Here is a 26,866-nt window from a genome sequence, read left to right on the forward strand (position 1 = left end):
ATGTCCAACTGTTATCAGTACTACCTACCTCCTAGGAGCTTTTCCCTTATAGTGTTATTGTTTCCTTTAGCGTTGTTTATCTAGTCTTTGAAGTAGAGGGTAGAGTATGGTTGTGAGAGAGAAGAGAAGAGAAGAGAGGTATACTATGTTGTGCGTGGAGGGAGAATCAGAGTTGCGTGGTGTGGATGGGTTTGGCATGAACTCGGAGTACTACTAATAATTATGCATTGCGCGGATTGGAAAAAGAATGGGGTCGGAAGCCTTGTTGGTACGTACGTGTATGATATACGCGCTTCTATTACCGGGTGTTTTTTTTAGCTGTAGGATTGTGTAATAATAACATTAAGTTTCTGCTCACGGCTAGGTTCGTTCTTTTGAATTATGTATTTGAAGCTCGTAGCTTAAGCGGAAATACGTCATGTAGGTACACTTTGAGCAGTAATGGTGAAATAGGGGTAAGCGACCTAAGGCACGTAGGAGCTAGGCAAATAGCAGAATCGAGACTGGGACCATATTACCATTAATACTTTGCTTTCTGTACAGTGACACGGATGACAAACTACCAAATGCAAACTCCGAACGAATATCTAAATACACGACATGCAGACAACAAGGTGAAGACAAATTATGCAATTATGCTAGAGCGTAATATCGAATGGGCCAACCGAGTCGAAGGGACAATATAAAGTAAAAATACACAAAAGCCTTCGGCATTTCCTCCTTTTTCCATTTACTCGATCCTCTTCTTGCCCTCTTCCGCGTTGAGATAACGCGCGGCGCTTAATCCGCGCTCGTGTCGAGCCACGAACGGGCCGAGCAGCGCGTCGTTGTGGATCTTGGTGATGGTGTTCTGGTAGCCCTCGGTGGCCCAGGGTCGCGGGTTGAGTTTGGGCCAGTTGACCTGCAGTATTCTGTTAGTATTATATTTGCGATACAGGTATTTATATAGAACTAAAAGACGAAACAAAGGGAACAAGGAACTTACGTAGAGCATCCCGTTATTAATAACGAAGTTGAAACTCCAGGCGGCGACCAACAACCAGAATAGGATGAAGAGCCTAATAGTCCAGACGGTCGAGCCCGGAAGGCGCCTCGTGAAGAGGCCTACGAAGACGAAAAATACGCTGAAGGCAAGAATGTAGGGGATGCTCTGGATGAGGATAGGTCTGCGGTCCGCAAATATAAACGAGGAGCCGATGTTAGCGGCAGCAGGCTCGTAGGAACCTAGGAAGAGGTCGAAGGCGTCCTGTCTGGGGCCGTCTCGGAAATTGTTTAGATAGAATCTCGTAACGGCAATGTTGCCATCTTGCATGATACCTGCCTTTGTACGCTTGCCTGTACGGGTAATATCTGTCTTCATAGCGCCAGTGCCCGCATATGATTTGGACACAGTATCGGCGTTATCAGCCCATACATTCCGGAAGAGGAATTCAAAAGCCGTGTCTGCGGTGGCGAAAGTCTCGCCTCGCTGGAGCAAACCAAGATCGACAAACATGCGGTCCAGCGTCCATCGCGCCAGCATGCTCTGAACAACATTTGTGCGGTCAAGAGAGTCCATGCAGTTCGTCCGAACAACGCTGGTCTGGAAGTTTCTAGTTTCGAGACCGCCATTAGCGGGCATATCTACACCGCGGAAGTACTGTTGCTTTATGAGAGCATCTTGAAGCTGCTCGACGAGTAACATGGCTTTATGCATCTGCATGCCCTTGGTCTCGTGGTGATAGTCGAAGTAGACATAATGTAGACGATCGTATTCCTGTTTCGAGGAACTGGGCTCGATAATGTGGAACTTCTCGTCAGTGATCGCGTCACCTTTGACTTTGTCTGCTGCCGACGAGACGAGCATCTGCACCATCTGTTCGTAGGCCTCCTTTATTCGCTTTTCACGCCCACCCTGATTGACTAGGTTGACTAAATAATTATCCCCGTAAATCCGAATCTGCTCGTCAAAGTGCTTCTTGGCTGCTGGAAGGGCTGTTTCGATTCCCTTGACCTGAAGCTTAGGGGTATATTTAAGCGCATTTATTTCAGCCCAATATACAGGTACGCTGCCTCGTGTTTGGACGTAAGATAATACCTGCGTCTCTGCCCCTTCCGAAGTACGGTATTTGCCGCTTTGCATATCGGTGCTCCCAGCATATCCACCCAGACCTCGGCCTGTGTCATTCAAAACGACAATCTGTTCTGTTTCGTTGTAATTGGCAGCGTGTCCCTCCTCGTCGAGACCTCTGGTGAAGTATCTGGTTCCGGCTCGGTGTCTTGCTTTACGAGTGATGAGAACAAGAGTCAGGGGTGTATTCTTGAATGTAGTTGGCCGGATTTCGAGTGTTCCCCATATAACTGGTAGGATATAAGGGTCAGCACCGGGTTGAGGTCCTGGTTGCGATCGGTTGCCAGTTCTGCGATAGTTGATGAGGTCTGATTGCACAAATCTATTCCAGAAGAAACGATCGTCGGCTCGCATCCAAAGCGGGCTCGAATTGTCCATAGTAGCTTGTCTCTGGAAACTGTTGGTGAGGTCGAGAGAATAGGAGAAGTACATAGGCCCCTTCATGATGTAAGTCTTGAGTAGCGATAGGAATTGGTCCTCGTCAGGGTCGCGGATCTGTCGCTCGCGCATAGGGAGAAACTCGGTCGAGATGATCTTGTAAACCATGTGGCCCTTAAGGCGGCCCATGGGCTGGCTCTTTGTAATGACGATAACATACTTGTCTTGGCTGTGTTAGTCTTGCAAAGATTTATGATATATATCTGTAAGGAGGTAATGGGAGAAATACCAAGTCTAAGTCTAATAAAGCCCAGTATACCAGGTATACTAGAAACACGAGATACACGCTTGCTAGGGAAATGAGAAGCTTCGCTTAATCTCACATCGCCTGTAGGACGATCAACGATAAGAGCCGGGGCATTAGGGGAGGAGGGTGATGTAAAAGTATAGGAGTCTGCTGCGACGTGGACATTAATGTCCCGGTAGGGGAGCGTCATGATGGGCTAGCTGTATGATGATGATGCTCAGCACGCACTCATAACAGGATGCGAAGAATAGAGGGAGAAATCAACATGTAAGAAGGACAAGGAGTGTAAAGAGAGTGAGACGACTGTGAGAACACGTCGTTTTGGCAGTTGAAGCGAAGTTTGCGCAGCTTTCTTTAATCCCTATGGGTTTGCCGCTGATGAAATAGTGTACATCTATATTTCCCGAAAGGGGATTTCGACAGCTGGACTGGCAGACTGGTCGCAAGGATGCCAAGATGTTAGATGCCAAGAAGGTCCAGTCTATGCATTTCCAGGATGTGCACGGTCCATATACATACATTAGTACACTATGTATGTACATAGGTACGGATTACATATGATAAGGAACTGACCTAAGCCCCTGTCTTATCGAAGCTGGTACATACATATTACCTATGGTTAGGTAACTTCCATTAAAGTTAGGTACCTTACCTAAGGAAACAGGAAACAGGAACCAGGACATATCGTATAAGTGAATTATTACAGCTAAAGAGCACTATGTACAAATCACAGTCAGTTTTGCTATGTTAAGTACCTAATATAAAGTTAATCACGTGTCATTTAACTACCTAAGCGATAAAGAGCAGCTCACCGTATATCATTCATTTGCTGCATGTGGTTTCCATTGTAGCCACCTGCAACGCACCGACTACCCGAGCCTGACGACGTGTTGCTCCACTGCTGCTCACCTGCTCAGCCACTCACCATTCAGAGCGCAATGGACTCTTCAACAACCTTTAGCTTCCTTCAACATCGCAACGTAGTCAAGGCAAAAGGCAATAATCAATCAACACGCTTCACACTTTAACCCATCTTTTTCCGAGCAACCTCTCGTTTATCCCACCAAGCTAATTTCATACCCAAACGTCCTTTTCTTTCTCGTACGAACATTTAGAGTCAGATTACTACTTTACGGACGGCCTTCTATTACCCCCCGGTTACTGCCTTGTTGATTCTATACTGTTAGGATTGACGATAATAATTCCCTTCCGATAAGACAGACCCCGTAAAGTCTCCATTATCAACCGTCGCCTCTGTCTTCCCTCCATCCCTGTTCGTTTCGACTCCCATCTCTTCCGAAAGACTCGAGATATCTTCAGATCCCGTCCACTATCTGTCATGGCTTCTCGACCAGGGCCCGCAGCTAGGGGTGGTGTCACCGGCCGCTTCGCGCAGTTTAAGTTAGTACTATTAGGTATGTATCACGACTTTGGATATCTGTAGCATCGTATGCTAATTAGGACACAGGAGAATCTGCGGTCGGAAAGGTACCTAACTATCTCACCAGCAAGCCCATTTTAGGCAGCATCGTTTGCTAACTCTTCTAAAAATAGAGCTCCATAGTATTGAGATTTGTGAAGGTAAATAGCTTTTTCACGTACTCTATAAAACACATTTATCTAATACCTATCTAGGATCAATTCGACTCGTATCGCGAATCTACCATCGGCGCTGCTTTCCTAACACAAACTATTTCCTTAGATGAGAACACTACTGTTAAGTTTGAGATCTGGGATACTGCCGGCCAGGAGCGGTACAAGTCCCTTGCGCCCATGTACTACCGTAATGCGAACTGCGCCGTCGTTGTCTATGATATCACCCAATCCGTACGTCCCCCAGGAACAAAGAAATAATGGTTAGGTGGACTGACAGTAAATATAGGCATCACTCGACAAGGCAAAGGCTTGGGTAAAAGAATTGCAAAGACAAGCGAACGAGAACATCATCATTGCCCTCGCCGGAAACAAACTGGATTTAGTTAACGAGCAACCCGATAAGCGAGCTGTCTCGACTGCTGATGCTGAGGCGTACGCAAACGAGGCAGGGTTATTGTTCTTCGAAACTTCGGCCAAGACTGCAGAAAATGTCCGGGAACTATTTACTGCTATCGCGAAGAAGTTGCCGCTCGATCAAGTCGGTCCCCGACATACCAGGCCTGGACAGCGACCGGGAGGCGTCAGCTTGGCTCCGGAGGGTACAAATACACAATCAGGAGGGCCTTGCGCATGTTAGAGGCAGTTCTGGGAGCTACTGGATACTTACGACGCCTGGTACAGCAAATTGCCTCGTAGCCTACGGATCTATCTGGCCCTGGTCCACCTCTTCACTTTTATAACTACGTTCTCAAGCCTTATGTTACGGATGTCATGCGACGCTCGAGTAAGAGCACTCAATCAGGCTCTGCAGGACTGCTCGGGCCAGACTATTGTCCAGACCCAGCTTGAAATAGAGACTGGATGCATTTAAGAAGCATGAAGATAGGCGCGAGATGCTCAAGTGTATATTTCATTGGGAGTTTCTTGGCAGGAGGGCATACATCGTTTTTTTAATACCTGATTTTTTTGTTGATCAAGTTCTCGAGGTACAGGCTTGACTGCTGGATGCATTGCAGTCGGTCATGAGCTAGAGGTACGTTTGCGTGTGGCTTAAGACGAACTTAGGACTGAGACTGAACGTTGCCGGGCTACTACGTATATAGCTCGACGAATAATGCAATAGAGTAACATTTCTTCACGACGAGACGAGACGTACTATTATATCAACTTTGATAAGAGGTTTGCATTATGGTTTGTATACCTATGATGTACCTAAGGTATAGGTAATTTGTATGTGCTACGTATATGTAGTATGTACATAGGTACCTAATGTAAAACATGGAAGTGTGATGCTGTAATGCTGCATATGGTGATGGAATTGATGATTACATAATATTCATAGGTACCTACCTACCTAGGTACCTACCTCTATGTACATACCAGGTCCCACTAGACCGAGCACTTTGCGCTTACCGGGATTGTCCTATGCCCAACGCAACTTACTTCGAAAACGACTTGCAGCTTAAAAAAAGCTTCCCGAGGTTTTTACATGATATAATCCCTCGCCAACGACAACAACCCCAGTCACAACCTAGCAACGGCAATCGCATTTTGAAGGCCCACTCGATGCCCTCATGTTGCGTACATCGTTGCGATCTGTCAGGGCCGTAGGCAGTAGGCCTGTTGCTGCTGCTATCGGCCATCAATGGCAGCCCGCGATCGCACGATCGGCTGGTGCAGTTGGGAGGGTATGAAGTCACCAAACATGGCATAACGCCAGTACAACCTTTAGAGAACTCCGGGCTAACATCAATTGCAACTAGAGATACTATGCCGATAATAGGAAACCCTCAATTAACGACTCTACACCCGCAAAACTGCCCACATCTGAGACCACCACTGCTGCGTCGAGTGATCCCCCCGCGCTGAAAACTGAATCTAAGATTGCTTCCTCAACAATCGACTCTAAGGATATTCCCCAGACGCCGCCTCCACCTCCGCCTGTATCAGAATCTTTGGTAGGAAAGGCCAGCCCTAAATCCACCCCGCCCCCGCCGGCGCCCGTGAGAAAGAAGAAGGGATTCTTCCGTCGATTGTATAATTCTGTCGTGACTCTGATACTCCTAGGAGCCATAACCTTCGGTGGTGGCGTATGGTATTCACGCATAAGCGACAACTTCCACGACTTTTTCACCGAATATATACCATTCGGTGAACAAGCTGTGCTCTACTTCGAAGAGCTTGACTACAGGAAGCGATATCCTGGAGGTCTGACTATTGGTGGCCTGGGTAAGGATACCGGGGCTCAAGTTAAAATATCGCCGCAAAGTGGCGCATCTTGGAGAGTTGCAGACGCCGGTGAACCTGCAGGCAGACAGTCAAGTGCCATGCGGGATATTACTGCTAGTAAAAATGCTGCCGCTTCAAAACCCGAGAAGAAAGATGCCCCTGCTGAAGCGAAGCCTGCGGCGAAACCCGCCGAGCCTAAGACTGCAGTTCCGGAGCCTACTCCCTCTGCGGCTTCCAAGGCCGTAGAGAAGGCCGAAGCGCCGAAGAAGGAAGCAGTCGGCTTCGTAGCCCCCGAAGTCGACGAGCCTTCCCGATTCCCCCCTCCTGTTCCCATTGACCCTCTGAACGTCAACGACGCCGACGAGCCTGTAGTCCAGGATCTAGTCAAGATGCTCAATGATATCATCACCGTCGTAAACGCTGACAATGCCGATGACCGCTTTGCGTCCACTATCGGAAAGGCTAAGAACGAGCTTAACAAGGTGGGCTCCAAGATCCGCGAGCTGAAGGCCCAGGTTGAAAAAGATGCTGCCTCGCAAGTGGCGAGCAAGGTTAAGGATTTCGAGGGTGCAGCTATCGAGTTGGTCAGCCGTGTTGAGAAGGCTATGAATGCGCAAGAGAAGCAGTGGCGAGTAGAGTTTGAGGAAGAGATGCAACGCATCCAGGCTGCATATGACTCGAGAATCAAGACGGAAATAGAGCGGGAAAAGCAGATTAACGACGCGAAGCTTAGCAATATGCTTCTCGAGCAGGCTGTCGATCTAAAACGCCAGTTCTTACGGGAAGTCAAAAGCCGTGTCGAGGAAGAGCGAAATAGCAGACTCGGCAAGCTAGAACAATTAAGTAACGCTGTCAGGGAATTGGAGCAGCTCACGACTGGATGGAACGATGTTGTCGACACGAACCTCAAGACCCAGCAGCTGCATGTCGCTGTCGAGGCTGTGCGCGCTAGTCTCAGTGACACTGAGCACCCACGACCTTTCGTTCGAGAGTTAGTCGCCCTGAAGGAGATCGCTACGGATGACCCAGTGGTCAACGCAGCCATCGGTTCGATCAACCCGTCAGCGTATCAACGTGGCATCGCTACACCTTCTCAACTAATCGACCGCTTCCGTCGCGTTGCGCTTGAGGTGAGGAAGGCTAGCTTACTACCGGATAATGCAGGCATAGCTTCCCATGCATCAAGCTGGGTGTTGAGCAAGGTCCTCTTCAAGAAGCAAGGATTAGCGGCTGGCGACGATGTTGAGAGTATCCTTACCCGAACCCAGACGCTTCTTGAGGAGGGCGACCTAGATGCTGCAGCACGCGAGATGAACGGCCTACAAGGGTGGGCCAAGACGTTAAGCCGAGATTGGCTGGCGGAGGTTAGGAAGGTGCTCGAGGTGCAGCAGGCATTAGAGGTAAGTCTTCTATATGTTGTCAAGTAATTCGTGTAGAGATAGACTAACAAACGGTAATTAGGTTATATCTACCGAAGCTCGGTTACAGAGCTTGAGAGTAGAGTAAGCTGGGGGCATAAGAAACGGAAACACCTCCTTTTCTTTCCTTTTACTTTGTCACCTGTCCCTTGTACATTCTACCTACTTACCTACCCAACCTACTTTGCCCTTGTCTCTAGAGGAAAGAAAATAAAGGGGGGACGGGAAGGGCGGCTGATTAGCCTGTGTATGAGATAATAACAAGCAATAGACGGCAGGTATATCCTGCTTTTGAACTGTTTTACGTCTCGTGGCGTATAAGTGTGTATGCTAAGAGTGACTTGTTGGTTTGGAAGATAGTCTATAGAACTATATCATGAGGCGTGGGTGATTTTTGCATACGATTGTTAAACCAGAAGACCCAATTCATAGCTAAGAGAGGTAGAATCCTTCACGTTTCTTGTGTTTTAAGAGTTGTATATCATTCATGTTGAATACGACCTACTAACACAATATGAGAAAAGAGAAATGGACTTTTCATGTTGCGTACTACTCATTATAGATGGGATGAAGATGGGAAACTCGAAACTAGGTACTGCGTAGCCCGCCATAAAGACTAAAAGACTCTTTATTTTGGGACCAAGTTTAACTTTCCAATCATGAAATATCGTGAGTTGTCGGCATTCTCCTCAAACACCGGAATTGGCAAATGGTATTCACTAAAGTTTCAACTAACCCATCGTCAATGATACTGTATTCTGTTATAGTGATACGATGATGGCTTACGATTTGTCCTAACTACCCAGAAGTTAATAATAAGTTATAGTTAAGCCAAGTCTTGAACGAAATGTGCTCTGGTTATCAGCACCATATCTTGTGCGGAATAACTAGTGCTATGGACATTACGTGTAAGGCGCCGTATGTGGAGTCTGATAGCCTATTTGTATCATTGTCTTATGAGGTAGTCTTCGCATATAGGTACCACTTACTCAGCCGAGCCAAAGACGAGGTGAAGATGGGTTCGCGATGCAAACTACCCCATGACCATCCATTAACTGTGGACTCACTTCATGATTTGCTGGAGCTGTTATCAGACATATATAGCCGCTCTTGTATAACCGAATGTTGCGGTGTAAGTTGTGGGGAGCTATACGCGTACCGTGTCCGGTAGTAAAGTCTCTCAGGGGTAACAGTAATGGCTTCTGTGGGATAGGGATATTCGACAACTTTGAAATAATGCGAAAAGGTTTAATTAAAGCGAAATACTATTCCATCAGATGTTGGTAAGGATCTGCACTATTAGGGCTTATTCTTGCTCGTCACCTCGAATGGGCGACTCCCTTCCCACCCCTCATATTGTATTTAATAAACAAAATATCTAATTTAGATTGACTTCCCAGAGAACTTTCGTAAGTTTGAGTCGTCATGTAACACACTATAATGAGAGCTGCAATGGGTGTTTTCAACCAGCTTACTCCTGACTTGGAAGAGATCGGATGACTCTTAGCTGATGGGCTTCATAGCTCGAAACGTATCAGGGTCCTGGCTCTAGAGACACTCACGGAGACAATGGGCTAGTACAGATCTTAGGACACATACCGTGCCCTTACGTCTAAGAATAGGTAGTTTTATCGAGGCTGCTGCAAAAGTTGGCTGGCCTGAAATTGAAGACCTTCAAAGCCTGGATTCCATCAACGGTACCCAACGGGCTGCACGTTTCATTTCACTAGATGGTAAACGCCAGGGTCCTGCCCATGCATATCTGCATCCTCGACTTCAAGACGGCAAACATCCAAAGCTGAATGTCCTAGACTACCCACCTGTTGTTCGCTTTGGACTCCGAAACAGTATGCATTGAGTTAGACGGCGTGGTCCTCGAGAAGTGGCTGCGCGAAAATGTAGGCACTACTTGGTTTTTTCTTGGCGGGAGTGTGGCTGATATTTTCATCAAGGAACTTGGTCTTGGCAACTAAAATTCCTGACGAGAATATGGCAATTTTTGCGCGAGTTCTATAATACTTCATTTTAAAAATTTCCGGGATCTCGATCCGATAGGGGGTAAGGGGAGGTGTCGATAATTGTGACAAGATAAATATTGGCATACCATATGACCACTTTGCTACTTTGGATGATACAACGGCTTGATAAATATGTAGATCTATACAGTACACGAATTTTCAGTGCCTGTCGGGTGGCTTAAGGGCGAAAGTGATGTATATAAATCAATATGTCATAATAATGCGGCTGGCTTACGGGATGAGACTCGGGGATGACAGCCTATAACTCTCGTGAACCCCGAGCCTTTCGGGCGCGTCCTTGCACCCTGCCGCCTTATTTACATCGCGCCTCGTTTGTAAAAAGCCAATGGGTGATTTATATGTGCTTATGAGCTATGTTTGTCTCCGATAACACCATGACAACACCTCACCGAAATCCAACCTGCATAACAAAAAAGTAGGATCATCATCCTCGTTCATAACCTGCGATCATACACACCCGAGCAAGTTCTAACATCAGCTGTCAAAAATATGTTAGATTACGACAAAAGTCACTTTTAAACATTATAACCTTCTGACATATCTCCTGGCCTTCCCAAGGTATGGTATAGTGACTTTAGGTATTCAACTGATGCCTTACTCCTATATAGAAGGGGCATCTTGTCCTATGCGTCGGAAACCTAACTGCGTAACCTTTAACATAAGTATATTAGGTAGATATTTATATCGCGGGAGCAAGTTGATGATATAATTATGTACCACTCCTTTTACCACGTTATCATAGTGAAGTTTGAACAACTACTTGCCATGACAGGTTGCTTACACTCGGATGTCCATACTAACTATACCGTATTCCATAATATATTAGCTATGCCTAATTATTTATTTCCCTTATGTCTTATAAACTTGAATCAACTACTCCTTCTAGAAGGCATACATGAGTTTCTATATAAAACCCCTGACGTTGGAGCATCCCTTCCCACAAGTAGAATGCCTCAACAATTACAGGAGAACTGTTAGAATTATAGATGAGACATTTAGGGCAAGTAATATTTTCAGTATGTACAGCCGCAGGCTCCCATAGTTATGTTGGAGTTTAATAGAACAACTATATTGGCTCCCGGCTTCTTGATCCACCTGATCTTGAAGCAATCGACTGCTTTGCTAATCGGGCCCGAGAGCGCTGCGTTCTGAGGTTGGGAGGCGTATTTTGTGTCGTGGTTTGCGAGCCGAAAAACATCGAGGGTCGTAATAGCCTACCTCCTAGAGGCTATTCATGGCGATGCCGCTTTTGCGCTTGCTGAGCTTATTTGACGATGAAATAAACAAGGCTGGCGGGCCGGACTTCACATGATATTTGTCCATCGGGACGTCTCAATAGTGGATACTGTCACGATGTAGAATTAAACAGTAGAGAAACAACTTCGTCGTTCCGCAAGAAACTCTAACCTATCTATGAGAGTCTGTGTCGATACATAGGTACTGAACATGTGTTTCGTTCTAGATGCCCCATCCAGAATCCTGACAGATACCACTCTTTGTTAACTTACGTACCAGAACTGAGCGACTAGCCTACTATTCGTATGAAAAAAAAAGAAAATTAAAAGAAAAAGAATGGCGAGGCGAACTCTCTGGTGGTAGTGCGCTCGTCAGACCATCTTCTCATGAGGGTCATTTCCCGAATCAACTACCTATTCCGAATCGTCGGATACGTACTCAAACTAATATGCATCAGCCAAAAGATATTATGGGTTGTCGCGGCGCTGCTTTAAACAGTATCTTTGTCGGTCAGTGAATATGTGGCTTTGCAATGCATCTACGCTCATCCCTAAGTGTAATAACAGGGAGTTCGTCCAGAACTAGAGAGTGGTAGTATGTTGTTTAACAGTGATATTATCGTGCATTAACCCATCGGCATCATGGGCAACTAATTGCGATATAATCTTGGAAACGAACATAACGCCATATATAGTGACGATCAATCAAAAGTTAGGTAGTCTATCACATACTGGACCACTCTTCTATAAATCAACATCACCTTGTGAGTTATGGTGTATAATATTAGGACTTTATAGTGGTCCGATAGCTTGTCCACATGCATCTGTCATTAGTCGGTCGGTATGTTATCTCAAATAGTAACTTTCTAAATCTAGAAGAGGAACTCCGAGGCACGCAAGTTGTATGAATATCTCACTAGAAGCGGAGGCTTAAAGTGTATTTATATGGGTGGAAGACCTTTACATTTTTCTACACACTCTCTATCTCGCATCTTCATTCATCTCTACCTACCCCTACAGGAAGCAAGCCTATTCGAAGAAATACCTACCGCATAAACAACCAAAGTAATGTTTGTCCTAGCAGTTGAAAATTATGATCTATAACTAATAATACGTTTGTGCAGATGCCTACTGCATCCGGTTTTATCAAGAGTCTCAGCGGCGGCAGCAAGTTCACCTCTACTTTTGTCATCGATGACATCCAGTATCACTTCAGCGGCAACATTAATCCCACTACACCGGAATTCGAGTCCAACAATGCTACGCTTGAATACACTAACAAACAACAATTGACCGCTCAGCGACAGATTGAAGAAGGAAAGGTTGGCACCAACAACATCAGCCTGAGTCTCAAAAATGGCCCAACCATTGAGGGTATTCTCAACTCGCCCATTCATCCGGCAGTGCGCGTTTCTGGAACAGGTACCTGGGCACAGGATTAATCTAATATTGTCTTCTGTGTTCTAACGAAGGTGTTGGAACAGTGACTATAAGTCATGATGCCGGACCATATTAAGGAGAGGAAGTTCAACACTACTCTCATGAGGATTGAAGGATTGAAGGAGCTATGTGATTGAACTCAGGAACGTTGCCCTCAACGGCAGGGTTAGTTAAATGAATACAGAATGTGTTTTCTATTCATATTAGCTCGCCAACGAGCAAGTAGAGCTATGACTGATGCCCGTGTTATGGAGTAAAGCATAAAGCATAGAAATAACTTCGTTGCTCTGCAAGGAACTCCAAATCTGACTGATGGAAGCTTGAGCTGTGCATATTGAGGTAGTCTTGCGTTTAAGATGTCTTATTTATAATCCTAACAGTTCGCTCCAATATTGTCATTCTGGGATCATGTCACCATGCTTCAAAATAGTTGTTTGGATGGAGTTTTTGTATCTGTACATGTTAAGAGACGAAGTTGTCAGATTAGTCAGCGGGTCGAGGGTTTTAATAAATGTTTAACTACCTAACTATTTTAAATAAACGTTTTTATTAATTTAACCTCGTCGTTATTATCGACTAGTTTATGGCTTTTCGTTCAATGTTTATTCGGCGCTTATCCATAACGTACCTCTTACTCAAACCTTTACCTCTTTCTCTTCTTCCCCTCAACCTCACCACAACTACCCTGCGCCTCTCCTCAACCATGGCGCGGACATACGAGTCGGCGCTCGCGCATCTCGACTCCATCCAGTCAAACCGCGCCGTCACATCCTTGTTCACCCCTCTCGTCTCCGCTTCATCTCCCGCCCCCTCCGCTAAGGACCTCAATGCCCTCGCCATCCCGGAGATGCTCTCCTGGCTAGGCCGGGCGGGGCTAGCGCAGCACAATCTCGCCCGGCTCCGCTGCATCCACGTCGCCGGGACCAAAGGAAAGGGCTCCGTGTGCGCGTACCTGACCTCGATCCTAACGCGAGCGTCTGTAGCCGGTAGGGTCGGCACATACACGTCGCCGCACCTGGTATCGGTGCGCGAGCGCATCCAGCTTGATGGGCGGCCGATTAGTCGGGAGTTGTTCGCGTGGTATTTCTTCGAGGTGTGGGATGCGCTCACTAATGCTGCGCGGGACGATGCGGTGCGTTCGGGGAAGGATATCTCGGCCGCGGAGCTCGAGGGTCCGGCTACGAAACCTTTCTACTTTCGTTTCTTAACGATCCTGGCCTTCCATGCGTTCTTACGAGAGGGAGTTAAGAGCGCGGTGGTGGAGTGCGGCATTGGTGGCGAGTATGATTCTACGAATGTGCTGCCGGCTGAGGCCGTGACCGCTTCGGTGATCTCGCAGCTGGGTATTGATCACGTGGGTATGCTCGGCGGCACACTGCCTGAGATTGCGTGGAATAAGGCGGGCGTGATGAAGCCAGGACGGAAATGCTTCACCCGAAAACTGCAGTCTGGAGAGGGCGAGGAGACCATGCGTGTGTTACGCGAACGAGCAGCGGAGAAGAGCGCCACGTTAGCAGAGTTAGAAGACCAAGAAGTCGAGCAGTGGGGAGGCGTACGAGGAACTGAGGCTGGTAGCCTCGAAGGCGAGTTCCAGAAGTACAACCAGGCGTTAGCGGCGAAAGCTGCAGCTGAGCATTTAAGGGTTCTGGATGGAAATCAGGACACCCCACCTGGAGAGAAGCTGGCAGCTCTGACAGAACGCTTCTCCGATGGTTTACGGTTAGCAAGACTCCAAGGACGGTCCGAAACAAGAGAACACGGCGACTTCACGTGGCTTATCGACGGGGCACATACCGCAGAAAGTCTGGAGGAAGTAGCCAAGTGGTTCGCGGGGAAACGCAAAGCTTTAGCTGGCGACGTAAAAGTGGTCTTACTATTCAACCAGCAAGAACGCGATGTAGCAAGCCTCCTAAACAGTCTGCATAGGGGCATTGAGAAGGAGTCGGGGGTTCCCGAGGGCACTATCTTCGACTACGCGATATTTACTCGGAACGATTTACAACGTAGAACGGCCGAGGAGCCCGGGCGAGACTTAGCTGTCCAGCAAGCTGCCGCAGACGCCATGCAGAAGCTATCTCCCCGGACGGAGACCGCCGTCGTAGAAAGCGTTGATGAAGCGGTCGAGAAAATAAAGGCTACGCAACTTCGTGACGGCGTCAAAGTTGTGATTCTAGCTACGGGCAGCTTCCACCTTGTAGGCGCCCTGCTTAGGATATTAGAGCCAGATGCGGAGTTGTGAATAACTCATCTAGGTAGGTAGGCACGGTAGGTAAGACAGGTTTCGGTGACTTGGACACGAAGAAAACGACGTTTAACAGGCGATAGATTATGGGTCTCAGGACTAAGTCGTAGGCGCCGTGACGGCTGTACTTTCAACAATAAGCCACAAGCCATGAATATATTATATACACTTTAAGATTTTTAGTTGCTCAAGTCTGCGATGTTGCTCAAATAGTTATAGGCAATATTATACTCAATGAAACCTCTGTATGATTCTCTTCTATACGGGTTGAGCCGCCGTAGATCTTGATCTTGATCTATTTTTCTAGGGTATACCCATCTCTCGTTGAAACTAGAGCTATTTTACATAACCAACCCATATAGAAAGAAAATCGACCGTTGCCGGTCACAAGGCATCAGCGCCTTCTAATATGCCCAGAGCTCCACCTACCAGATGCAAGCTACCGGTAATGAAAGCCTGTATTGTTTCATTTTCGTCCAAGGGCGTCTTGCTGAGGTCTCGGACATAATTGATCGCCTCTTCAATCGTCGGTACAACAGTTACCTTTGCCGTCGGGTCTAACAAGGACCATTTCTCCGCAAAGGCGCGCTGCGCTGTTAGAGCTTTGATGGCTACGGGGTCATACTGGTGGTTCACAAAGTCCCGCTTATATCCAGTGCTCGCGTAAGTTACATTTGTGCAAAAGACGACGTGCTCGAATGTCCCTTGCCCCTGGGCTTTGAGGGCAGAGACTATGCCCTCAAGGAAGTGGATGGCCTCGTCACGTCCTTGCTGGTTGAAAACCAAGGCTTTCGGGCCGGCTCGCTTCGCGCACTCACCTGCAAACCATCTTGTCGCCATCTTGAGACTATCTACAGTATGTGCTCCGTCAATATGCCAGATGATTGGCCCTTCAGCCTTGACCTCGCATCTACCCCTCCACACAACTTTTTCAAGACCATCAACGAACTCTTTACTTAATGCCGACGGATTTGGTGTGAAGTTAGAGTCGATCTTCTGCAAGGCTGCTTCCGCTAGGGCGACTCCCAAGCTGGCATTCTTCTTCTGGAATAGCGCATCTGGTCGGACCTTAACATCCTTTAGTCTGGGGTTGACATCCAAAACCTTCAGCGGCACGCCTTTTTCTTTGGCTCTTTCCTGAAGCACAGCGGCGGCTTCGGGAACTTGCTCAATGGTGAAAGCAGCACCGCCTGGCTTCATGATACCGGCCTTATGCCAAGCAATCTTCTGTATCGTATCCCCGAGTGCAAAGACATGATCTATACCCAGAGTGCTAATACCAGATGCCAAAGGGTGTGCTACGATGTTCGTGGCATCGAATTCGCCGCCAATACCTGTCTCGTATACAGCAACATCAATACCCTCCTGGAGGAACAAATGATAGCTCATCAGTGTTAAATAGCGGGAATAGACCGGCCTCGTAGGCATGGGGATATCAAGTCTCTGGTCTATTACCCTTTGGCCTTCGCGTTCTTCAGCCTCCCCAAGTTTGTCCCACACCTCGAAGAAGTAACGGGCAAAGACGTCCTCGCTGACAGGAACGTCGTTGATCCTAATTCGTTCGCGCACAGCAATCAAGTGTGGACTTGTAAATAAGCCAATCCTGCGAGGCACTGTATGTGCTCGCTGATAGTGCAAGAGGATGGATGCTGCAAATGCGCACGTGCTCCCTTTTCCCTTAGTACCCGCGACGTGCAGAACATTCAGCCGGTCGAGGTCGGAGGAAGTGTAGCCAATGCGTCGCAAGTACTCATGCATTTCGGCGATGGAGGCGGCATCTGGGCGGATGCCAGCCTTGCGGCGGGCCTCGACGATAGCATATGGGGTTTGAAGGGAGTTGAGCGCATCGATTGCGTCCTGAGGGAATATATGGTCAGCTTCATCCTTATCCCCACGGGGGCTGGGCTAGGGTCTGGGCTAGATACGTTGTACGTTCTACCGCCTTGTGTAGCCATTGTGCGGCAAGAAGTCGAGATCGCAGTCTTTCTTATATGTGGAGGGAAAGAGTACAGACTAATGCGTCGGAACACATAATGCATTCCTAGAGGCCTAGGTCTGTACCTGGTCTTTAGAAGGTAAGCTTCTGTATTCTTGCCGTATCAGTATGACAGAGATGACGAAAATGAGATAAAAGAGGGTCCAGCAGCGATATCGCCGACGAACTCCCCCAATTCTTACCCCACATTCTCCAAATTACATAATAGTTACATTGCACAAAGTACTAACCTAATAACTACATGAGGTTACCTCCATCCTAATGGGAGGCAAGCTCTACATAGGTACCTACCTTAGGTACATATCAGTTCATGTGCAACCTGCTCAAACCTTCACGTTCGAACTGTAGAAAGTGTATTTAACAATCTACATGTAAGCAGGAACCATTAATGAATACATGTACCTAACTATCAAAACCATCTATAATAGTCTACCCTTTAATGAGATCACCTGCTTATTTATAATGTCCTTAAATTTTAGAGAAGAGATTGCTTGCTTTTTCTATTCTTTAAGTATATAGTATAATTATGACGTTATATTGAGACTGCTATTAAGGTAGCATGATGGCGTATATGTCAGAGTTGAAAAGGCACCTAAGTAGTGACTTCCAGATCGAAACTACTAGGTTGACTGGTGGGCTAATTTGAGTCGCACCACAACTTCGTTACCTTTAAGATATCTGTAAGTTAGGTACCTACATGTTAGGTAATGTCGTTGCTATGGAAAATTGACTCCTAAACAGGTAGGCAAGTGCAAACGACAGCAGGAGCATATGTAGCTCGAAGTTGCACCTTCTAAATAAATTCTAGAATTGCTTTTCGAACATAAAGTCAGGAAGGCACTTTCTGCCCTTATAAAACAGAAGCCGAGCCACGAATATTTCATATCTTTTCTTCTTTCCTTAATTTCTCTTCCACATCCTTAAATTCAACAGCCTTTCCAAATTCCAAATTCCACAACTACATATATAGTAGTTAACATACCCGTCAACTTAACACTTTATCTACAGATGCGACAACATTCATTCAACTCCCAGAACGTCGCCATAGATGCCTGGAACGCGTGATATAATTCAGTCTTACCTCAAATTCTACAGTCATACTGCAATTTAACGATACGAACGCGACACGGTTTTGCACGAAGAACTATGAACCTACCTAGCCAAGTCCACCGGAATATATACATGTAACGGTTATTCGCATAGCCGTCTCAAAGTGGTGGACTGCGAAGACATTTCAGAGGTGTTCCCAGATCCGCTGGAATTTATGCACTATTGCATGAGGGATTCGAACGTGCACTCTGGGCTGGGCATCCTAACACCTACACTGAACGTTGACACCAAAACCTTCCCATGGTCGGCCTTCTAAAATTAAGCAATCTACCTAACGACAACTAACCGCAAACAATAACACGAGTTGTTGTCAATAAACATATGCAATACCCAGGCAATAATCTTTTAACTGCCAACAACTCCCCAAGGAGAGGAATATCACGAATGCCAACACTGATTATTTCGAACGTTTACTGAAAAGCACACTACACAAACAACTGTGCGAGCGAGGGAAAGCCTTATTATATAACCTACCTAACCTGTTCATTCATATGACGATGGTCGCACCCTAAATCATTCTCCCTGGTATCCATTATCTGTCACGAGGTGGAACTAAATAGTAGGGAAACAACTTCGCAGCGGTCTATGCATTTATCTCCAAGCAGTTTGGTATGACTTTGCCCATTGAGCGTCGACAGTGGCAGACATAATGGGAGCAGTGGTGGGAATACATGGTCCACAGCTTTAATGTAACCTTCTTCGCTATTTATCCTCAGTGGCGTTTTATGGAGCCCGGAACTCTTTGGCACCAAGGATAAATAAACAACATCGACGGTACCAGGGGTGCTCATGGCCATGATAGACTCTGGGCTAGGGTTCCTTCACATTCTCACGGGTGTGGAAGGATCCCTATGCTGGGGGCTCCGGCCAACTCTTGAAGCAGATTCGGATTCAAACTGTTGTGAACGGCGTGGTTGATATCCCTGGGTATGCGTCAAAAACGATTATTACCTATAGACCAGCCCAGTCTATCGCGCTATCAAAGGAGCGCAAGGCGCAGATGCCTTCATTAAGCTGTACAATATACTCAAGGAGGACACACCCCAGAAGTCGCAAGAGATACTCAGCAAGCCAAAAGATATTTATGAGGACGTCCAGACAGCCGACGGCGTAGTAGACATGGAGACTATACGCGAGTTTGCTACTAAGAACGCCATCTATCTATGAGTACCGCAAGTCCCAGATGGGGATGTAGTTAGAGTAAATGTTGCCAAGGTACCTCTAGATGACGCAAGCTTGATGTTATCGTAGGGGTGACTGGGTTTATGTGTGTCTGGTTATTCGGTATAAAGATCAGATATTGATAGGAATATAATTTTTTCCGTGCTCTAGACGTTAATGTTTGCGGGAGGCATCTCATCATAGTGACGGACCTAGTATATTGTTGGAAGGTGTCAACACTTCAGATAGATTGAGGAGACTCTGTATTCTCCCTTTAACAATATATCAAGTTCATCATAACCATGGTCCCTCACAATAGGTAGTCACTGTATAATATATTGTGTAAGGGATAGTTAGCGTGTTCATGTTTAGAATGTAAACATACAACGTCGAGTATTGATTATATGAGAATTAGATGCGTAGAATACTTCTTAATGATGTTTCCAGCGTGATATAAATTTCGTTCCGTTGGAACTGCGGTAGTTGGTTGCGTCGAGTGATATCTCTCTTAGTATGAGTATATTTAAATAGGCTTGATTAACTCCGTGCGCCCTAACCGACTTGCCTATTTCTTTAGAGCTTCTAGCCCGCTATAGTGATTGATTTGCTTGGCTATGCCAGAAGCTGTTGTACATTACATGATATGGCCAATGGCCCGAGAACCAGGTGAGGGACACGGCTCTTAGTGTGTTATAATCGTTACCGCAGGCCGCTTCGAAGAGGCCAAATTAACCCACTTCTTGCCGTAGAGAGCCGGGTGACGTCCGAGAGTATATATACATTAAAGCTTATGAATAGCGGAAGACTCGTAAATCACACCCGAGGCTTTTGTATAACATTCAGGATGCTCTCCCAGACCCACGGGGCACGCGTCGCGGTGCTACCCTGGGCGTTGAAATCGCCCACGGCGCGGAACTGGTACCACTTCCTCGCGGCGTTCTCCGCGGTGGTGTCCCGGGCGAGGTTCACGATGCCGAACCTTCGGGACACGGGGCGTAGTTCCGACAGCTTCACGCGGCTCACGCGCGGCTTGGCGATGAAGCTCATGGTCGTGATGTCGAGCTCCGTGTCTGCGGGGATCGCACGCGCGAATCGCCGTAGCATGTCCTCGGACTGCCGCGCTACGGGCGGTAGGCGCATGTGGATGAAGGACACGAAGGGGGACGTGGTGTACGCTACGAAGAGCAGGGGGATGATGGCCGAGAGCGTTGCTGTGGTTTGGGGTTAGTATGCGGAAGGGGTTGAAAGGGGCTGGGTAATAAGGGGCATACTGCGGAGCACGGTGGGCGATAGGCCTTCCCGGTCGAGGTACGCGGGGGTCACGACGAAGCCGAAGAAGGCGAAGATGAAGAGCGTCGAGATCTTCAGGCAGGCTAGGAAGGTTATCCGGCCTGTGCCGGCGTGGTATACGCAGAGGTTCTCTGGGTATGCTATGGGATAATTAGTACGTTGGAACACAGTCTGGCACGGAGAGACTGACCGAATCTGGGTGTTTGCGGCTTGGGACTAGCCGCGGTGTTTGCTGTAGCTGTCTTCGTTGTATTTGTTCCGGTTGTCTCGAATCTCATGCCCAAGACTCGAAAATTCTGCCTTACAGACGAAAGATTACGGGGGGCTACATTTTGGAAGTTTATAGCATTGTATCTCAATGGAATCCGTTGAGCCCTTCTTATGGCTCCGAGGATTAACATGATTGAGAGGGTTTGATGTGAAATCCCTCTTATAACTCTTGATGGTGTCTAAGTGAAGTGACGCTCACTAAGATTTAACCTACGCGATTTACGCCAGCTGAAGTGGTGTTTGGCAGTTGTCGCCAGGTGGTTTCGGCTATCATTCTGTCATTTTCGCTGTACTTACCTATGTATTGCCTTCATTGACGTGATACTATTCAAGACTGTTCGATATAATGGTGATTCGATTTGAATAATTACTACATGTATAGGTACCTTAGGTACCTATACTACACATCGGATATGAGCTGGAACTTATGGTGACATATGAGGTAATTATTATATTCTATGAATACCTAACAACCTGCACTAGGTACTCCCTGGTCCATACACTTGGAACTCATGCAAAGTATGAACAAATAATACTTGTCTGTGTTTATGCCGTATCTTAAATGTTTTCTTCAGCCGAGATTCTTAGTCAACCACTCCTGCCACTGCTCCGCAGTCCATGATGAACTGATATCGTTTGCGACAATGCCGTCGTAGATAACAGTGGGACTGACATGCACGCCTACCAGTCTGCCGTACCGGATCTGCAGTTTCAAATCGTTGGTGACCTTGTTTCCGGTGTTGCCAATGCTACCCTGTGGCACCTTGTCCGGGATGACGAGCAAGTCATACAGCGCCTGCTCGTCGATGCCGACGGTCGCGGCTAGCTTAGCCAGTCGACGGTAGGTGTCGTTGCGGAGCTCGTTAACGACGGGCTCATCGAAATACTCCAGTTGCGCTTTGAACAGGGCATCGCTGAAGTCCCAGTACCGATCGGGTGCGAGCTGCAACACAGCGACGCCCGCCTCATGCACTAGCGTCGACGAGGGATGCCAGGGCTGGATCTGCTGGCGGAAGATGACCTGCAGGCTGCTGGCCCACTTGGGGTTTTCTTTGATGAGGGGCACGACCGAATGATAGAAGGTCTTGAACTGCTTGGCTGAGAACGGGCACACGTAATCGAGAAACAGCTCAAGGGTGTGCACGGCCGGGGGCACGCCGGCTGTGGAGGAGGAAGGCTGTCCGAAGAGCAGTCGCTGACCAGCGAACTTGGGGTTTAGCGCCATGGTTGATTGTGTTTTTGAGGATTGGCGAAAGCTTGAAGAGGTAAATTTAGCTAACCTAGTGGCTGTCTGGAGGGATAGAACCTGGGTTTTATTGTAGACAAAGGGGGAGAAACTCCGAGCTAGACGCATCGGAAACTGACAAGTGACGGGGGCCGAGTTACGAGGTAGTTAATGCTTTGGGACGGAAAGATGCCGAATGCCTAGGTAGGTAATGGGAAATGCATTGAGTGACGCCATATGTTGTGATAGCTCTAGTACCTATAGTGGGGTAGCTGCAGCATATATACATGTAGCTAGGTATTTAGGTATTTAGGTATGCAAGACACTTACTAATATTGGTAAAGTAAGGGGAGGTGATGTATAAGTTTGGTACTATGTAGTTAGTTAACTAGAGCATGTTTAAATGTGAATGTTCAGTTTCAAACACTGGCATACAACTGGAGTAAGTTGTAATTTTATCATCTACTCACATCGGACAAAACGTAAAAGTTCTTATACTATCTCAATAAAGAATTTGCTACTTAGACGGTATTCTTCGCTATAATGCCCCTAGCAAATTCCCCGAACGTGATGTGTTGGTCCAAGTCGACTTCGTCTTCAAGATTTGGCTGCGTGAAGACGGCGAGTGTATTTCGAGCAACACCTTTAGCGTACGCTCCTCTTACCGAGTGCTCCACGGCCTTGAACTTGCCCCGAGTAATCCTTTCAAGTGCCTCGCCGGTCTGAAAGGCGATACAATCCCGGGGGATTTTAACTTGGACCGGTACACCCTTTCTGTCTTTAATCCAGAGTCCGGCTTGCGGATCTGGCGACGCGGGTAATTCCTCCAATGTCGGTAGCAAGTCCGGCACCTTTCCGCTAGAACTGGGGACCTTCGCGTCTATCTTCAGTTCGTCAACGAACATAGCAGATGTTAGGCCTGTCAAGCAGCCGTGGTCCTTGTGAACTGCACACCAATTGTCCCCTTCTTGACTTTTCGCCATGGCCTCCTCGGGCATGGGATAGTAGTGTAGGAGTCTGGCTTTCGTTGTCGACGAAGACTTGACTACTTTCTCCAAGTAGGCTGAAGGGTACCCTAAGATTTCTTTTTCGGCGAACCTGTCACAAGCTCGCGCAACTAATACGGCTGTATCAATTATGAGTCTACACATCTGTTCCATCGTGGGCCTGAAACCCGGCAGCATCTCGTTGGGCGGCCATGAGTTTGGCGCCAAGTACTCGGGGAAATCTTTCAGAGAAAACTGTTCCGTCGGTTTCGCGGACTCCAAGGACGGATCTACGTAAAATGCGCAGTTGGCGTAAAAGGAGCCCTTGTATTCGTCGGCGCCCCCATCCTTGAGCTTTTCTCTACCTTTAGACCATCCTACTAAATACTTGGCAGCTTCGTTCGTGAACTTATCTAAAAATCTGTAAGATGATTTTCGAGTGGTAGTGATTAACTACAATCTAATCGTTCCTAACGTACCAAAGTCTGCCTCTGGTAAGTTGCCCATATATGAGGCATACGACAGTAGCTGGTGTCTTAATCTTGGAAACTCTGCCGGGACATCTTTCACGACTAGAATTCCTAGCGACTCCGGGCCAAAGGCTTCTTGTAGTTTCTCAAAAGAGATGTTCCCTAAATGGTGAGCAATGGGTACTACCTAAAGAGTCTCATACTACAACGCTTACCGGTCTTGAGATCAGCTAATGATACAACGACTGGCTGTGTTGTCGCCATTTTTACTTGCTAGGAAAGCTTCAGCAAGTAAGAATATGGTTAGTTTGGAATAATTAGGCAGAACCGAAAGCCGAGCTAGGTTCGTAGGCATATGATATGTACCTATCTGAAGAATATTGAGAGTGTTTCGATATCTTTTTACAGCTTCGCCCTAAGGATACCGTCGGCATTTCACTAATAATACTTGCACCAAAAAACCTGACCACCGGCGCATTCCGAGCTACATACCATAGGGGCTTCCCGCTAAATAGGTACTTGGCAATGGCTCCTAGAGTACCTAGGTACCTATCTTTACTAAGAGACGGTGGACGATATGACGACATTGTCATAAGAAGATAAATAGAATACTGGAAATGACGAAAAATTGAATCGAGTGTTTGACATTTCGTAGTTACCTGTTAATAATCAAATAAAACTTTGGAGACTTTTGGCGGACCGCTCTGTTTTAATAATAATGAAGCCATTGTACAATACATAGGTACTTCGTATCGAGTGACGCCAGTGCTTTTCTTATCGGAGCTCCCTATTATCCAAACAATTACATATACGAAGTACCCAAAACACCAACAACCTATCCCGTTATTCTAATTCTATACAGCGTCAGCACGCACCAGAAAGCAATTGGATATCAGGTGATATTAAAGGTGATATCAACATGGTTAAGCCACTATCCTTCAAGGGCGACAAGAAGCCCAAGAAGAGAAAGCGTACCGAAGCAGACCCGTCTGCCGAAGATGCAGGTCCTAGCAGTCTTACAGTCGCCACGACGGCCGAGGGTGCAGAAAACGACGATAGCTGGGTATCAGCTGACGCCGTCGGAGATGTTCAAGGCCCGGTTATGATCGTACTTCCAACAGAACCTCCGACCTGCTTAGCTTGCGATGCTAACGGCAAGATCTTCACCGACCCCATCGTGAACATCATCGACGCGAATCCTACCAGCGCCGAACCCCACGACGTGCGCCAGGTTTGGGTTGCGAATAAGATCTACGGCACCGAGAGCTTTAGGTTTAAAGGCCGGTACGGAAAGTATGTGCTTATTCCTGTCGCTTTTGCTTGTTTTTCGATTGCTAATGGGCTACTGTCTAGGTACCTCAGCTGCGACAAGTATGGCATCCTTAGTGCGACATCCGAAGCTATATCGCCTCTCGAAACGTGGACCGTGATTCCGACTCCTGAAACACCGGGTACATTCCAGATCCAGTCGCAAAGTGAAACTTTCTTAACTATCAAGGAGCCTACGAAGGCAAATGGCACACCCGAGGTTCGTGGAGATGCTACAGAAATAAGCTTCGATACTACATTGAGGATTCGCATGCAAGCGCGCTTCAAACCTCGACTTAAGGCAACGAAGGAGGAGAAGGCGAAGGAAAGGATCAGTCGACAGGAGCTTGAGGAAGCTGTAGGCAGGCGACTCAACGAGGATGAAGTTAGAAATCTAAAGAAAGCGAGAAGGGAGGGCGATTACTACGAGCAGCTACTGGATCTGAAGTCCAAGAACAAGCACGACAAATACTCTTGAAAGGGATGGACAAAATTATTGGATTATGCGTTCGGCTTCCATGCTTTGATAAATCCATCCTCGCCAGCGCTAAAGACCGTCTGCGCCTCGTCGTAGAAGCAGAAACTACGAACAATCTCCGAAGAATGGGCTCCAGGTAAGCTGACACTGCTATCTCGATCTAGATTCCATCCTTGGCCTTTTGTCAAGTGGATCAATTGGAATGCTTGTTGGCTGCACATGTCACAGGGTTAGCACGGATACAAGAGCTATTCTGGTACAGATACAACTTACTCGTGTGCACCAGCGCCAATCACGGCCCCGGCCCCATTCGATTTCGCAGTGACGTTGGCAATATACTGGCAGCCAAGGACCTCTCGCATATCCCCAAAATCTGTCGTTGCTGCTCCATTTTCGTGGTTTTCGGCAACATCATAAAGTGCTAGCTTTTCATCATGGGACAATGCGTATACTTCAGTATCGTTTAGGAACCCTGCGTGGTGGATGGAGGCGTCGTGGTTGAAGGTCTGGATTACGACTTCATCCTCATCAGTGATTCTTGTATCACAGATATTTACAAGGCCATCGGTTGATCCTGATAGGAGAATATTGTGGTCGTTAGGATGGAAATTCAGCTAAGTTGCGTTAGTGTTGGGTATCTATCATTCGTACCAGGTAAAGCAAACCTCTGTCACATCATCGCTGTGGACTTCCTTATAGTGAAGCTTCGGGATGGGAGTTGAGCGGACGTCCCTAAGCATCCAGGTATAAGCATATTACAACAAGGAATTACGATACTTCTTCAACACACTCACCATACTAATATAGATGCTTGGTGGTCTTGCAGTTCGGTTCCAGCCGCGACTGAGAAGCCAGCACTTGAGCATGCTAAAGACAACACGGAGACTTGATTATCTATATAAATCCTCAGCATTGCGTCCGTAAAATACAAATGCAGCTAGCTATCTGCCGCGATGAACGAACCTGTTAGTCTCGCCACCTCAGCCTGTCGCGCATCCTGCCTTAGATCCCACATCGATACGCTGCCATCCTCGCCCGCCGTACACACTATAGCGCTCCCTGCGTCATATGCCTTGGCACAGGTGATGTTGCCGTGTCGCGTGAGAAGATTGAGCTGGGGCCCTGCTTTTAGACTTGTGGGATTAAATAAGGATAGCTTCTGGTCCGAGGAGATAGTCGCCGGACCTGCTGCGAGGGGGATGATGTCGAGAACGTAGACCTCCTCGCGAACTGGTATCCTGTACCCGTCTACGCAATTAAGAGGATACATGGCGTTTCTTCTTACCTCTACTAAGAGGTTCTAGTATTTGGTAGATCGCCTAAATTCAGGCTATTTGCTCCTGTAATATAATTAATGAGCTGCGTGGGTCTGTTGTATATAATCTAGCGTTTGTAAACTGGATAAAATGCCTTTTGAAGTTTTGCTTTAATAACATGCTCATGTCATCTGTGAAATATGAATATTCGCACTAATTCAGCCTTATGAAGATAAGATCCGATACTAAAACTTTTAGTTGTTAAAAAAGTATAGCCCCACAGGTTGTGGCGACATTGACCAATCGGAGGCAAGTTGATCTC

General features: G+C 47.1%; 12 protein-coding genes across 12 annotated transcripts; 6 read left to right on the top strand and 6 right to left on the bottom strand.

Moving 5' to 3' along the window:
• Positions 1-357: 357 nt before the first annotated feature.
• On the bottom strand, positions 358-3,067 carry F4813DRAFT_118784 (putative SAC1 protein). Its single transcript, XM_049238574.1, has 3 exons — positions 2,778-3,067; positions 986-2,712; positions 358-901 (listed from the first exon to the last, which is right to left on the bottom strand). Exons 1-3 carry the CDS (start codon positions 2,983-2,985, stop codon positions 731-733), a joined length of 2,106 nt encoding a protein of 701 aa, XP_049098944.1. The 5' UTR covers positions 2,986-3,067; the 3' UTR covers positions 358-730.
• An 890-nt stretch (positions 3,068-3,957) lies between these two features.
• On the top strand, positions 3,958-5,643 carry F4813DRAFT_118806 (putative GTP-binding protein ypt5). Its single transcript, XM_049238575.1, has 5 exons — positions 3,958-4,210; positions 4,264-4,283; positions 4,350-4,376; positions 4,431-4,622; positions 4,678-5,643. Exons 1-5 carry the CDS (start codon positions 4,135-4,137, stop codon positions 5,026-5,028), a joined length of 666 nt encoding a protein of 221 aa, XP_049098945.1. The 5' UTR covers positions 3,958-4,134; the 3' UTR covers positions 5,029-5,643.
• A 1-nt stretch (position 5,644) lies between these two features.
• Positions 5,645-8,442, top strand: F4813DRAFT_118807 (mitochondrial inner membrane protein-domain-containing protein). The gene is made up of 3 exons (XM_049238576.1): positions 5,645-6,079; positions 6,155-8,020; positions 8,082-8,442. The coding sequence occupies exons 1-3, from the start codon at positions 5,966-5,968 to the stop codon at positions 8,124-8,126; spliced, it is 2,025 nt and encodes a 674-aa protein (XP_049098946.1). The 5' UTR covers positions 5,645-5,965; the 3' UTR covers positions 8,127-8,442.
• A 3,923-nt stretch (positions 8,443-12,365) lies between these two features.
• Positions 12,366-12,754, top strand: F4813DRAFT_397225 (uncharacterized protein; the record flags this gene model as incomplete). The annotated part of the gene is made up of 1 exon (XM_049247924.1): positions 12,366-12,754. The coding sequence occupies exon 1, from the start codon at positions 12,437-12,439 to the stop codon at positions 12,752-12,754; it is 318 nt and encodes a 105-aa protein (XP_049098947.1). The 5' UTR covers positions 12,366-12,436.
• Positions 12,755-13,308: 554 nt separating this feature from the next.
• Positions 13,309-15,183, top strand: F4813DRAFT_362567 (FolC bifunctional protein). Its single transcript, XM_049243634.1, has one exon. It carries the CDS (start codon positions 13,336-13,338, stop codon positions 14,989-14,991), a length of 1,656 nt encoding a protein of 551 aa, XP_049098948.1. The 5' UTR covers positions 13,309-13,335; the 3' UTR covers positions 14,992-15,183.
• Positions 15,184-17,105, bottom strand: F4813DRAFT_362569 (FolC bifunctional protein). The gene is made up of 2 exons (XM_049243635.1): positions 16,920-17,105; positions 15,184-16,851 (listed from the first exon to the last, which is right to left on the bottom strand). Exons 1-2 carry the CDS (start codon positions 17,031-17,033, stop codon positions 15,379-15,381), a joined length of 1,587 nt encoding a protein of 528 aa, XP_049098949.1. The 5' UTR covers positions 17,034-17,105; the 3' UTR covers positions 15,184-15,378.
• Positions 17,106-18,889: 1,784 nt separating this feature from the next.
• Positions 18,890-19,267, top strand: F4813DRAFT_390326 (uncharacterized protein; the record flags this gene model as incomplete). The annotated part of the gene is made up of 2 exons (XM_049246997.1): positions 18,890-19,001; positions 19,068-19,267. 2 exons carry the CDS (start codon positions 18,890-18,892, stop codon positions 19,265-19,267), a joined length of 312 nt encoding a protein of 103 aa, XP_049098950.1.
• A 501-nt stretch (positions 19,268-19,768) lies between these two features.
• Positions 19,769-21,028, bottom strand: F4813DRAFT_118921 (uncharacterized protein). The gene is made up of 3 exons (XM_049238580.1): positions 20,742-21,028; positions 20,533-20,691; positions 19,769-20,472 (listed from the first exon to the last, which is right to left on the bottom strand). Exons 1-3 carry the CDS (start codon positions 20,950-20,952, stop codon positions 20,075-20,077), a joined length of 768 nt encoding a protein of 255 aa, XP_049098951.1. The 5' UTR covers positions 20,953-21,028; the 3' UTR covers positions 19,769-20,074.
• Positions 21,029-21,392: 364 nt separating this feature from the next.
• F4813DRAFT_390328 (thioredoxin-like protein) lies at positions 21,393-22,046 on the bottom strand (the record flags this gene model as incomplete). Its single annotated transcript, XM_049246998.1, has 1 exon — positions 21,393-22,046. The coding sequence occupies one exon, from the start codon at positions 22,044-22,046 to the stop codon at positions 21,393-21,395; it is 654 nt and encodes a 217-aa protein (XP_049098952.1).
• Positions 22,047-22,322: 276 nt separating this feature from the next.
• F4813DRAFT_118919 (Clavaminate synthase-like protein) lies at positions 22,323-24,138 on the bottom strand. Its single transcript, XM_049238579.1, has 5 exons — positions 23,869-24,138; positions 23,718-23,775; positions 23,512-23,664; positions 22,517-23,445; positions 22,323-22,418 (listed from the first exon to the last, which is right to left on the bottom strand). Exons 2-4 carry the CDS (start codon positions 23,764-23,766, stop codon positions 22,568-22,570), a joined length of 1,080 nt encoding a protein of 359 aa, XP_049098953.1. The 5' UTR covers positions 23,767-23,775; positions 23,869-24,138; the 3' UTR covers positions 22,323-22,418; positions 22,517-22,567.
• A 120-nt stretch (positions 24,139-24,258) lies between these two features.
• F4813DRAFT_118911 (actin-crosslinking protein) lies at positions 24,259-25,300 on the top strand. The gene is made up of 2 exons (XM_049238577.1): positions 24,259-24,795; positions 24,856-25,300. The coding sequence occupies exons 1-2, from the start codon at positions 24,422-24,424 to the stop codon at positions 25,286-25,288; spliced, it is 807 nt and encodes a 268-aa protein (XP_049098954.1). The 5' UTR covers positions 24,259-24,421; the 3' UTR covers positions 25,289-25,300.
• F4813DRAFT_118915 (WD40 repeat-like protein) lies at positions 25,198-26,750 on the bottom strand. Its single transcript, XM_049238578.1, has 5 exons — positions 26,252-26,750; positions 26,083-26,182; positions 25,954-26,020; positions 25,562-25,902; positions 25,198-25,501 (listed from the first exon to the last, which is right to left on the bottom strand). The coding sequence occupies exons 1-5, from the start codon at positions 26,556-26,558 to the stop codon at positions 25,312-25,314; spliced, it is 1,005 nt and encodes a 334-aa protein (XP_049098955.1). The 5' UTR covers positions 26,559-26,750; the 3' UTR covers positions 25,198-25,311.
• Between the last annotated feature and the right edge of the window lie 116 nt (positions 26,751-26,866).

The sequence above is a fragment of the Daldinia decipiens genome (genome assembly GCF_022478715.1).
Source record: "Daldinia decipiens strain CBS 113046 unplaced genomic scaffold F4813scaffold_20, whole genome shotgun sequence".
NCBI classification, from domain to species: domain Eukaryota; kingdom Fungi; phylum Ascomycota; class Sordariomycetes; order Xylariales; family Hypoxylaceae; genus Daldinia; species Daldinia decipiens.

Excerpts from the sequence above, each read along its gene's own strand:
- F4813DRAFT_118784 (XM_049238574.1), bottom strand. The coding sequence starts at position 2,985 with ATGACGCTCCCCTACCGGGACATTAATGTCCACGTCGCAGCAGACTCC. Across the intron at positions 2,713-2,777 it reads CTTTATTAGACTTAGACTTG|ACAAGTATGTTATCGTCATT; the intron begins GTATTTCTCCCA and ends AACACAGCCAAG. Across the intron at positions 902-985 it reads TTAATAACGGGATGCTCTAC|GTCAACTGGCCCAAACTCAA; the intron begins GTAAGTTCCTTG and ends AGAATACTGCAG.
- F4813DRAFT_118806 (XM_049238575.1), top strand. The coding sequence starts at position 4,135 with ATGGCTTCTCGACCAGGGCCCGCAGCTAGGGGTGGTGTCACCGGCCGC. Across the intron at positions 4,211-4,263 it reads GTTTAAGTTAGTACTATTAG|GAGAATCTGCGGTCGGAAAG; the intron begins GTATGTATCACG and ends ATTAGGACACAG. Across the intron at positions 4,623-4,677 it reads TCTATGATATCACCCAATCC|GCATCACTCGACAAGGCAAA; the intron begins GTACGTCCCCCA and ends CAGTAAATATAG.
- F4813DRAFT_362569 (XM_049243635.1), bottom strand. The coding sequence starts at position 17,033 with ATGCATTATGTGTTCCGACGCATTAGTCTGTACTCTTTCCCTCCACAT. Across the intron at positions 16,852-16,919 it reads AAGGCGGTAGAACGTACAAC|GACGCAATCGATGCGCTCAA; the intron begins GTATCTAGCCCA and ends ATATTCCCTCAG.
- F4813DRAFT_362567 (XM_049243634.1), top strand. The coding sequence starts at position 13,336 with ATGGCTTTTCGTTCAATGTTTATTCGGCGCTTATCCATAACGTACCTC.
- F4813DRAFT_118807 (XM_049238576.1), top strand. The coding sequence starts at position 5,966 with ATGTTGCGTACATCGTTGCGATCTGTCAGGGCCGTAGGCAGTAGGCCT. Across the intron at positions 6,080-6,154 it reads CGGCTGGTGCAGTTGGGAGG|AGATACTATGCCGATAATAG; the intron begins GTATGAAGTCAC and ends AATTGCAACTAG. Across the intron at positions 8,021-8,081 it reads AGGTGCAGCAGGCATTAGAG|GTTATATCTACCGAAGCTCG; the intron begins GTAAGTCTTCTA and ends AACGGTAATTAG.
- F4813DRAFT_118911 (XM_049238577.1), top strand. The coding sequence starts at position 24,422 with ATGGTTAAGCCACTATCCTTCAAGGGCGACAAGAAGCCCAAGAAGAGA. Across the intron at positions 24,796-24,855 it reads TTTAAAGGCCGGTACGGAAA|GTACCTCAGCTGCGACAAGT; the intron begins GTATGTGCTTAT and ends GCTACTGTCTAG.
- F4813DRAFT_118915 (XM_049238578.1), bottom strand. The coding sequence starts at position 26,558 with ATGTATCCTCTTAATTGCGTAGACGGGTACAGGATACCAGTTCGCGAG. Across the intron at positions 26,183-26,251 it reads TGAGGTGGCGAGACTAACAG|ATAATCAAGTCTCCGTGTTG; the intron begins GTTCGTTCATCG and ends GGATTTATATAG. Across the intron at positions 25,502-25,561 it reads ATTGGCGCTGGTGCACACGA|CCAACAAGCATTCCAATTGA; the intron begins GTAAGTTGTATC and ends TGACATGTGCAG.
- F4813DRAFT_118919 (XM_049238579.1), bottom strand. The coding sequence starts at position 23,766 with ATGGCGACAACACAGCCAGTCGTTGTATCATTAGCTGATCTCAAGACC. Across the intron at positions 23,665-23,717 it reads ATTAGCTGATCTCAAGACCG|GGAACATCTCTTTTGAGAAA; the intron begins GTAAGCGTTGTA and ends CTCACCATTTAG. Across the intron at positions 23,446-23,511 it reads CTTACCAGAGGCAGACTTTG|ATAAGTTCACGAACGAAGCT; the intron begins GTACGTTAGGAA and ends ACAGATTTTTAG.
- F4813DRAFT_118921 (XM_049238580.1), bottom strand. The coding sequence starts at position 20,952 with ATGTTAATCCTCGGAGCCATAAGAAGGGCTCAACGGATTCCATTGAGA. Across the intron at positions 20,692-20,741 it reads GCCGCAAACACCCAGATTCG|CATACCCAGAGAACCTCTGC; the intron begins GTCAGTCTCTCC and ends ATTATCCCATAG. Across the intron at positions 20,473-20,532 it reads ATCGCCCACCGTGCTCCGCA|CAACGCTCTCGGCCATCATC; the intron begins GTATGCCCCTTA and ends CCCAAACCACAG.